Source organism: Papio anubis, chromosome 1 (assembly GCF_008728515.1).
Source record: "Papio anubis isolate 15944 chromosome 1, Panubis1.0, whole genome shotgun sequence".
NCBI lineage: Eukaryota > Metazoa > Chordata > Mammalia > Primates > Cercopithecidae > Papio > Papio anubis.
Window position 1 is genome coordinate 11,737,191 of NC_044976.1, and position 11,323 is coordinate 11,748,513.

The 11,323-nt window shown below is 46.8% G+C and overlaps 1 protein-coding gene across 1 annotated transcript; it reads right to left on the minus strand.

The window, feature by feature from the left end:
- Positions 1-2,674: 2,674 nt before the first annotated feature.
- Positions 2,675-8,055, minus strand: LOC101003539 (PRAME family member 1-like). Its single transcript, XM_003891147.1, has 2 exons — positions 8,046-8,055; positions 2,675-3,314 (listed from the first exon to the last, which is right to left on the minus strand). The coding sequence occupies exons 1-2, from the start codon at positions 8,053-8,055 to the stop codon at positions 2,800-2,802; spliced, it is 525 nt and encodes a 174-aa protein (XP_003891196.1). The 3' UTR covers positions 2,675-2,799.
- Between the last annotated feature and the right edge of the window lie 3,268 nt (positions 8,056-11,323).

Sequence of the window (11,323 nt, forward strand, 5' to 3'; positions counted from 1 at the left end):
AGTCATAGCCTTGGCCCAGGAAGCTCCCATGTCTGGGCTGCTGGACAAGTAGCAGCTCTTCAGTTTTTCTCTTCACCCACAACATGGTGAGCAAGGGGCTTTGTTTGTGTTTTTGCTCTTTTAGCCGCACCGTTAGGTGGGTCCCAAGTTCTTGTCCCACATACAGGAAGAATGAAATACACAGACAAGTGGAGGATGAGCAAGATAACCAGGAGCTTTACTGAATGATAGAACAGCTCAGAGACCCACAGCGGGTAGCTTCTTTCTGCAGCCGGGGTGTCCTCATGAGTGTTCAGCTCTGAGAAGAGAAGAGGCCCTGGGGTTGTCCCATCATCACCACAGCTCTCAGTAGAGAGGAGGCCCTGAAGTGGGTTGTCACTCTCTCCAGGAAAGTCATCTCATCATCTCCACGGCTCTCAACATGGAGGAGGCCTGAAGTGGGTTGTTTTGCCTGCAGGAAAACCATCCCAGTAGTGGGTAGCTCCCCCCTGCTGCTGGGTGTCCCAGTGTTCTCCCTGGGTCTGGCTGAGTCTGGGGCTTTTTTAGGCATTAGTGGGGATGAAGTGTTTGTTGATTGGGTCATAGGTGGCCATGAGCAAGCAAAGAAGAGGCATCACATGTTCCCACTCTGGTCCACAGGACTGGTAGCCCAGCCCACCAGCTTCAGGCCCTCCCTGGTCAGACAGTGAAACCTCACCAGGGACCCTCGCTTTCCCGCCCAGGAGTTGGTCTCTTGGCCACCAACATTCATGGCACCCAGATCACATGCACCAGGGAGCATCCAAAGGCCAGTGCTGATCTGTCCTCAGCCCCCTCCCATGCTGGTCAGTGCCCAAAGTCCAGACGGTTCAAGACAGCAGGAAGACGTTGCCTCAGGACTGCCCCAAGCATACACAAATCCACTTAGGCTGCAACAGCATCTGGGCTCCACCCCAGTCCACCTCCAAAATTAGAGCAGGTGCTGGGAGAGACAAGGTGTGGGAGCAGACATCCCCAGCTGCAGGGGAAGGGGAAAACTCCTGGGCCCTCCAGAGCACCAGGGGACCTCAGTTGGTACTTGCGACCTGGGCAGCTTCAGTTGCGCCTTTGGAGCTACTGCCCTACCAACTCAGGAAGATCAGGATTCCTTCTTGTTCCAGGCTCCCATCAGCTCCAAAGTGTATGCAGCCTCGGCTGTGCCCTCTCTCCGTGTTTCCCCACAGAGGTGATAGGTTCATAGCAGCTCTGGCCAACGCCACACAAACAAACCCAATGCTCCTGGGTTTGGAGCCCCAGATGCACTCTTTTCAAGAAGATTGCAGGCTAACAGCACGCAGTGAGGAGTGAGGTCAAGGCTTGGTAGAGCCTTCAGACCTGGGAGCGGGTCCCATTTAGCCATGAGACGGTATGGGTGACACAGTTGGCTGCCTCAGTGACATGGGGCACAGGCCCAACAATCGGGAGCGTCAGGCTCTGTAGTCACCCCTGTGGTGGGCAGATCTTGGAAACACAGCTTCGGGAGGATTTCCACAGAACCTCCCTTTGAGGCCCAGGAAATTGATGCTGTTAGCAGGGCGGTCACAGTGGCCACATAGCTGGCCAGGTCATCAAACCAGGTGCCATTTCTGTTTCCCAACCAGGCCCCTGGAGCACGGCCCCAGCTCTGCTTTTTGAACCTGGCAATCACACTTCATGTGCAAGCATGGCACCACCCCAAGCCCATCTTCTCCTCAGAGCCGCTCTCTGCCCCACCCTTTGTGCCCGACTGAGTTGCTCCCTAAAGGTGAAAAAGTAAGGAAAAAAACAGATGACTTAAGAGAAGAATGGGTGGAGACCATTGGCACACCTGTAATCCCAGCACTTTGAGAGGCCGAGGTTGGCGGATCACTCAAAGCCAGGAACTCAAGACCAGCCTGGTCAAAATGATAAAACCCTGTCTCCACTAGAAATACAAAAATTAGCCAGGCTTGGTGGCACGTGCCTGTAGTCCCAGCTCCTTGAGTGGTTGAGGCATGAGAATGATTTGAGCCCTGAAGGAAAGGATTGCAGTCAGCCCAGATTGCACCATTGCACACCAGCTAGGGGGACAAAGTGAGACTTTTCTCTCCAAAAATAAAATAAAATAAAAACAACAAGAATTGGTGAGAATTTCTCAAAATGATCTAATTTTATTTGGTTGCTTTGATGTTCTACAGCTGAACCTCAATCACAGACAAATTAGTACTGCGTTATTTTTCCATCAGTAACTCAGTAACTAGAGATTTCTGATGTTTAAATAGCTGAAACAAGTGAAACAAATACAGAGGACACCAGAAAGTTCTCGTTGAGGTTCCCTTTATTTCTGATATTTCTTTGTAACCATCTTTGCAGGGATAACATTCTCATCACTGTAGAACTTTAGGTTCTGTCTCTGATGCTGTAGGACACGGGTCTCTGAAGGTCTCATTGACTCCACCTCAACATTTTCCTCCTGTCTTACCCCTACCTCTTATGTTTTTTTCCACCGCACTGAGTACTTGCCTGAAGCAAAGAGTTCGGTGATTCCTTTAAGCGGTACATGTGGCCTGGTCACAATCACTCATGCCTGCAATTCCAGCACTTTAGGAGACCAAGGTAGGAGAATCCCATGTGCCCAACAGTTTGAGACCAGCTGGGGCAACATAGTGAAACCCTGTCTCAAATTTTTTTAAAAAAAATTTTAGAATTATTAAAAAAGAAATAAGAAATAAGAAAAATAACTTGCACCTACATACTAGATTTTAGTGTCCAAGTGCCTGGAAGAGAACTTTGGATGTATCTACCCTGCTAGGCACGCCTTCCCTAGCAGCAAAGATGGAGCTCCAGTTCCTCAGACGGTGATGAGCCGCAGGAAGGGCAGGGGGTGGGGCCAATGAAGATCCTCCTGGGCTGCCTGACTTCCCTCAGTGTCCGCATCAGCTCAGCCCGAAGTGGGGTGAAGATCTTCCAATTGACAGGAACTAAGGAATCCAAACTCTCGTCAGGGGCGGGATACGTCTCCAGGCTTAACTTGCTCAGCCCGCTGGTGTGGCGCAGCAGGTCCTTCAGAGCGTCCATAGACATGAAATTTCGACCAAAGTAGAAAGTGGTGAGCTGGGAGCAGCGGCTCAGACCGGGAAGGATGGCACTGAGTTGGGAGTGGTGGATCTGACAGCCCTCCAAGATGAGGGTCTCGAGAGTGGCAGCAACATTCTCTAGCAGAGCTCCGAGGGGCTCAAGACTGAGGCAGAACAGCGGCACGTAGCTGAGATTCAGATGTTTTAGGTAACCGAGGCTTGGGTACTGGGAGAGACACCTCACGTCCTCTCTCACCACTCCTATTCAACATAGTATTGGAAGTTCTGGCCAGGGCACTCAGGCAAAAGAAAGAAATAAAGAGTATTCAAACAGGAAGAGAGGAAGTCAAATCGTCTCTGTTTGTAGATAACATGGTTTTATATTTAGAGAACCCCATCGTCTCAGCCCAAAATCTCCTTAAGCTGATAAGCAACTTCAGTAAAGTCTCAGGATACAAAATCAATGTGCAAAAATCACAAGCATTCCTATATACCAACAATAGACAAACAGAGAGCCAAATTATGAGTGACCTCCCATTCACAACTGCTACAAAGAGAATAAAATACCTAGGAATACAGCTTACAATGGATGTGAAGAACCTCTTCAAGGAGAACTACAAACCACTGCTCAAGGAAATAAGAGAGGACACAAACAAAATGTAAAAACATTCCATGCTCATGGATAGGAAGAATTCGTATCATGAAAATGGCCATACTGCCCAAAGTAATTTGTAGATTCAGTGCTATCCCCATCAAGCTACCACTGAGTTTCTTCATGGAATGAGAAAAAACTACTTAAAACTTCATATGGAAGTGAAAAAGAACCTGCATACACAAGACAATCCTAAGCAAAAAGAACAAAGCTGGAGGCCTCATGCTACCTGACTTCAAACTATGCTACAAGACTACAGTAACCAAAACAGCATGGTACAGTTACCAAAATGGACATGTAGACCAATGGAACAGAATAGAGGCCTCAGAAATAATGCCACACATCTACAACCATCTGATCCTTGACAAATCTGACAAAAACAACCAACTGGGAAATGATTCCCTATTTAATAAATGGTGTTGGGAAAACTGGCTAGTCATATGCAAAAGACTGAAACTAGACCCCTTCCTTACACCTTATACAAAAATTAACTCGAGAAGGCCGGGCGTGGTGGCTCAAGCCTGTAATCCCAGCACTTTGGGAGGCCGAGACGGGTGGATCACGAGGTCAGGAGATCAAGACCATCCTGGCTAACATGGTGAAACCCCGTCTCTACTAAAAAATACAAAAAAAACTAGCCGGGCGAGGTGGCGGGCGCCTGTAGTCCCAGCTATGCGGGAGGCTGAGGCAGGAGAATGGCGTAAACCCGGGAGGCAGAGCTTGCAGTGAGCTGAGATCCGGCCACTGCACTCCAGCCCGGACAACAGAGCGAGACTCCATCTCAAAAAAAAAAAAAAAAAATTAACTCGAGATGGATTAAAGACGTAAATGTAAGACCTAAAACCATAAAAACCCTAGAAGAAAACCTAGGCAATACCATTCAGGACATAGGCATGGGCAAAGATTTCATGGCTAAAATACCAAAACCAGTGGCAACAAAAGCCAAAATTGACAAATGGGATCTAATTAAAATAAAGAGCTTTTGCACAGCCAAATAAACTATCATCAGAGTCAACAGGCAACCTACAAAATGGGAGAAAATTTTTGCTATCTATCCATCAGACAAATGGCTAATATCCAGAATCTGCAAGGAACTTAAACAAATTTACAAGAATAAAATAACCCCATCAAAAAGTGGGTGAAGGATATGAGCAGACAATTCTCAAAAGAAGACACTTATCTGGCCAACAAACATATGAAAAAAAGCTTATCATCACTGGTCATTTGATTTGCATTAGAGAAATGCAAATCAAAACCACAATGAGATGCTATCTCACACCAGTTAGAATGGTGATCATTAAAAAGTCAGGAAAAAACAGATGCTAGAAAGGATGTGGAGAAATAGGAATGCTTTTATACTGTTGGTGGGAGCGTAAATTAGTTCAACCATTGTGAAAGACAGTGTGGCGATTCCTCAAGGATCTAGAACCAGAAATACCATTTGATCCAGCCATCCCATTACTGGGTATATATCCAAAGGATTATAAATCATTCTATAAAGACACATGCACCGTACATGTTTATTGCAACACTATTCACAACAGCAAAGACTTGGAACCAACCCAAATGCCCATCGAGTGATAGATTGGATAAAAGAAATGTAGCTATATACCATAGAATACTATGCAGTCATAAAAAAATTAGTTTAGGCGAGGCGGTGGCTCAAACCTGTAATCCCAACACTTTGGGAGGCAGAGGCAGTGAGGATCTAAAGGTCAGGAGATGAGACCACCCACAGCTAACATGGAGTGAAACCCTATCTCTACTAAAAAATACAAAAACTAGCAGGCAGTGAGGCATACGAGTCCCAGCTACTCGGGAGGCTGAGGCAGGAGAATAAGTAAACCGGGGCCGGAGCTTGCAGTGAGCGAGTTCCGGTACTGCACTCAGCCCTGGGGGACAAGCCCGAGGGCTCAGATCTCAAAATTAGTTCATGTTCTTTGCAGGGACATGGATGAAGCTAGAAATCGTCATTCTCAGCAAACTAACACAGAAACAGAAAACCAAACACCACATGTTCTCATTTGCAAGTGGAAGTTGAACAGTGAGAACTCATGGACACAAGTAGGGGAATATCACACACTGGGACCTCTCGGGGTGTGGAGGGCTAGGGGAGAGCGGGAGGCGGAGCTTGCAGTGAGCTGAGATCCGGCCACTGCACTCCAGCCTGGGCGACAGAGCGAGACTCCGTCTCAAAAAAAAAAAAAAAAAAAAGAGAAATATCTAATGTAGATGATGGGTGCAGCAAACCACCATGGCATGTGTCTACCTATGTAACAAAACTGCACGTTCTGCACATGTATTGCAGAACTTAAAGTATGAAAAAAAAAGAAAAAAAGAAAGAAAAGAAATACCCGTAAAATAATAGGAATGTTGGCTGGTCACAACAGAAGCAAGAAAATATCAAGCACTGATTTCATATAGTAGCAAGGAAAGAGCTTGCAAAATTAGCTACAAGAATAAGGATAAGCCTTGACCAATAAGACCCAAAGAAGCAGGACAGGGCTAAGCTGGTTGACACTGACTGGGTCTAACATGGCATTGGGTTTGACCTATGCCCTATCCCAGAGCTAATTATACACTCGTTATGACACCAAGTCACACACCAGTGCCAGGACAGTTCTGAGCATGTCCATATTTAGTATAAAAATAGGTGACATCTAGCCAGGCACAGTGGCTCGTGCCTGTAATCCCAACACTTTGGGAGCCCAAGGCAGGCGGATCAGCTGAGGTCAGGAGTTTGAGACCAATCTGACCAACATGGAGAAATCCCATCTCTACTACAAATTCAAAATTAGCCAAGTGTGGTGGCGCATGGCTGTAATCCCAGCAACTCACAAGGCTGAGGCAGAAGAATTGCTAGAATCTGGGAGGCAGAGGTTGCAGTGAGCCAAGATCCCGCTATTGCACTCTAGCCTGCGCAACGAGAGCAAAACTCCATCTCAAAATACATAAAAAATAGGTGACAGACACCTCAGTTCTAAGAAAACTTCACCATTTTTTCTTGAAATCCTAATAATTATTCCATCCTCTCCTTAGAGATCCTATAAAATTAGAAACCCAAACTCCCTTGCACACGACTCACTCTCCTGAGTACGCCCTCTTAAGTGTGTACCTTTGCTTTGCAAAAGACACTTCCGTTTTGCTTCATTCTGCCCGCTTCCTAAACTCTTTCTTGCAGCGATGTCAAGAATGTGGACACCAGCTGGTGATTGAGTCTCTTGAGCACCTGGAGACGACCTAAGCACTATGGCAGTAGGCAGAGTCTAAAAATCAAACAGGGTATCACAATTCACTCTCTGGTTTTTCTTGGCGGAAAAATCCAACAACTTTGGCCCCATATTACAACATTTGGTTGTAAGTATGTGGCTTTATTTCTGGGTTTTCTGTTCCATTGGTCTATGTCTCGACCTTTATACTGGCACCATGCAGTTTTGCTTACTATTGCCTTACCATATAATTTGAAGTCAGGTAATGTGATGCCTCCATATTTGTTCATTTTGCCTAAGATTGCTTTGGCCCTTCAGCTTCTTTTTCAGCTTCATATGAATTTTAGGATTCTTTTTGTAATCTTGTGAAAAATGATGTTTGTATTTTGGTGTGTGCAATTTTTAGATTGACGTTTTTAGATTGATGTTTGATGTTTGCAGTTTTTAGATTGCTTTGGGCAGTGTGATCATTTTCATGACATTGTGCCTGTCAATCCATGAGCATGGGGTGTTTTTCCTTTTTTTTGTCATCTATGATTTTTATCAGCAGTGTCTTCTAATTCTCCTTGTAGAGATCCTTTACCTAATGGTTAAGTGCATTCCTAGGTTATTTTTGCTGTTGTCACTGTTTTTGTTGTTGCTGTTTTGCAACCATTGTAATGGGATTCTGTTCTTGATTTGATTCTCAGCTTCCTTGTTGTTGGTTTAAAACAGTGGTACTGATTTGTACGTATAGATTTTGTACCTGAGACTTAACTGAATTCATTTATCTCATCTACCAGTCTTTTCGTGGAATCTTTCGGGTTTTCTAAGCACATATCATCATATCATTGGCAAACACAGGTAGTTTTACTTCCTTCTTTCCAATTTAAATGTCCTTTATTTCTTTCACTTGCCAGATTGCTCTGACAAGAACTTTCAGTCCTTCATTGATTACAGTGGGTGAAGTGAGCATCTTTGTCTGCTTGTAGATCTTACTGGGAATACTTTCAACATTTCTTCATTCAATATGATGTTGCATGTGGATTTGTCATTTTTGGCTTCTATTATTTTGATGTATATTCTTTCTATGGATAGTTTGTGTAAGCGTAGTCTATTATTTTACAAACTTAGGTTTGTATTCTATTTTACCTGAGTACATTCTGCATTTGGCACCTATTTTACCTGATGTAAGTACAGCTACTGTTGCTGTTTTTTGGTTTCCAGTTGCATGGAATATCTTTTTCTACCCCTTCACTTTCAGTCTACATGTATCCTTATAGGTGAAATGAGTTTCTGGAAAGCAGCATATAGTTGGGTCTTATTCTTTTACTCATTCAAGGACTCTATGCCTTTCACTTGCAGAATTGAGATAAATTGTATTCATTGTTATTATTGATAAAGGCTTAGTACTCTCATTTCATTTCTTGTTGTCTGGTTGTTTGGAGACTTCTCTCTTCCATCCTTCTTTTCTTATTGTCTTTCTTTGTGTTTAGGTAATTTTCTCTAATGGAATCCTTGGGATGTGACTTTTCTGGCCAGAAACCTCTGTAGCTCAGGGCACTTTTGCCAGAGTTTTGATGGGGTTCACTGGGTTTTTTCTGCCCACTCAGCCTGGTAGACTCTGTTTGACTCATGCTTCAGGTCTGGATCACATGCCTATTAAGGGCAGATCAGAGCTGGAATGGTGAGGGGTGTGTGAGTGAGCAGGGGATCTGGCCACTTTGGACAGTCACTGGTCCCTGCAGCAGTGGGGCAGGCAGCTCCAGCAGCCAGCACAGGTGCCAGACTTTTGCAAGGCTGCAAATGAACCAGGCACAACACAGGCAGCTTCCATGTTTGTCCCTGGAGTACACGGTGGGGTCTGAAAACTTGGAAATGCCAGAAAGTGCAGAACCCTGAAAAGGGAGTCACAGACCTGGCTTGGGAAGCTCCCACATCTGGGCTCCTGGAAGAGCTCCAGTAGTAGCTCTTCTCTTTCTCTCTTCACCTACAACTTGGTGAGCAAGGGGCACATTTCAGCTTTCTTTGTGTTATTGCTCTTTTAGCCCTACCATTAGGTGGGTCCTGAGTTCTTGTCCTATGACCAGGAAGAATGAAATATGCAGACAAGTAGAGGGTGAGCAGGACAAAGAGGAGCTTTATTGAGCAATAGAACAACTCAGAGACCCACAGTGGGTAGCTTCTTTCTGCAGCCAGGGTGTCCTGATGAGTGTTCAGCCCTGAGCAGAGAGGAGGCCCTGGGGTGGGTGGCCCCTCTCTCCTGGCAGGTTGTTCCATCATCACCACAGCCCTCAGTAGAGAGGAGGCCCTGAAGTGGGCTGCTGCTCTCTCCAGGAAAGTCACCTCATCATCTCCACAGCTCTCAGGAGAGAAAAGGCCCCGGACTGGGTTGCTTCACTCTGCAGGAAAATCATCCCAAGAGTGGGTAGTTTCTCTGCTGCTGCTCATCCTGATGTTCTCCCTGAGTCTAGGGCTCTTTTGGGCATCATGGGGGAGGAAGTATGTGCCGCTTGGGTCATAGGTAGCTATGGACAGGCACAGAAAAGGCACCACATGTCCCCACTCTGGTCAGTAGGACTGGTGGCCCGTCCACGGGCTTCAGGCCCTCCTTGGTCAGAAGGTAGAGCCTCACCAGGGACCCTCACCTTCCCATCCAGGAGTCTGTCTGCCTCCCACCACCACCCACGGCGCCCAGGTCACTCGCACCAAGGAGCATCCAAAGGCCAGCGCTGATCTGTCCTCAGTCCCCTCTCAGCCTCCCTCCTATGCTCATCAGGGCCCAAAGCCCAGAGTGTTATGACAGCAGGGGACGGCGCATCAGCATTAACCTGAGTGTGCACACACTCACCTGGGCTGCGACAGCATACAGGTTCAACTCCAACCCCGCTCCAAAATTAGAGCAGGTGCCAGGAGGGACCACGCAGTTGGAGCAGACACCCCCTTGCTGCAGGGGAAGGGGAGACTTCCTGGGGTCTCAAGAGTACTGGGGGACCTTGGTTGCAACTGTGACCGGGGCAGCTTCAGTTGCGTCCTTGGAGCTACTGTCCTGCCAACTCAGGAGGGCCAGGACTCCCTCTTGTCCCAGGCTCCCATCAGCTGCAAAGTGTGCACAGCCTCAGCGGTGCCCTCTCTCTGTGTTTCCCCACAGAGGTGACGGGTGAGATGCAGGTTCACAGCAGCTCTGGCCAACCCTGCAAAACAAACCCCATGCTTCTGGGTCTGGTTTAATGAGTCCCAACTGCTCTCTAGTTAAGTATATTGCAGGTTAACTGCAGGCAGTGAGGAGTGAGGTCAAGGCTTTGTAGAGGCTCCAGACCTGGGAGCAGGTCCCATTTAGCCATGAGAGGGTATGGGTGGCAGAGCTGGCTGCCTCAGGGACATGGGACGCAGGCCTGGTTCACAACCCTGCCAAGGTGGGGTGCCTCCAGGGGTGGATCGTGGTCCCCAGACCCAGCAATTAGGAACATCAGGCTCTGCGGTCACCCCTGTAGGGGGCAGATCTTGGAAATGCAGCCTCAGGAGGATTAGCACAGAACCTTCCTTCCAGACCCAGGACCTTGGAACTGTTAGCAGAGTGGGCACAGTGGCCCCAAAGCTAGCCAGGTCATTGAACTGGATGCCATTTGTGCTTCCCAACACAGGCCCCTGTAGCTTGACCCCAGCTTGCCTACCACCTCTACCTACCACCTCAAGCCCATCTTCTCCTCAGGGCCCCTCCCTGCCTGTCCCTTTGTGCCTGACTGAGCTGCTCCTTGCAGGCAAAAAAATAAGGAAAAAACAGATGACTGAAGAGAAGTAAAGAATTGGAGATCATTAGCACATCCATAATCCCAGCACTTTGGGAGGCCAAGGTCAGCAGATCACTGGAAGCCAGGAGCTCAAGACCAGCCTGGCAAACACGGAAAAACCCCGTCTCTACCAAAAATACAAAAATTAGCAGGCTTGGTGGCACTTACATGTAATCCCAGCTACTGGAGTGGCTGAGGCATGAAAATCATTTGAACCCCGAAGAAAAGGATTGCAGTGAGCCCAGAAGGCACCACTGCACTGCAGCCTGGGTGACAAAGCAAGATTTTATCTCAAAAAAAAAAAAAAAAGCAAAGAACAAGAATAGGCGGGAATTAGATGTTCTGCAACTCAACCTGAATCACAGATGACAGAGTACTTCGTTATTTTTCCATCAATCACTAAATAGCTAGATATTTCTGATGTATAAATCACTAAAACAAGTCAATCAAATGCAGAGGACACCGGAAAGTTTTCATTGAGGTTCTTTATTTCTGATATTTCTGGGTAACCATCCTTGCAGGGATAACATGCTCATCACTGTAGAACTTTAGCTTCTCTTTCTGACTCTGCAGGACACGGGTCCCAGAAGGTCTCATTGACTCCACCTCAACATTTTCCTCCAGTCTTGCCCCCTGCTG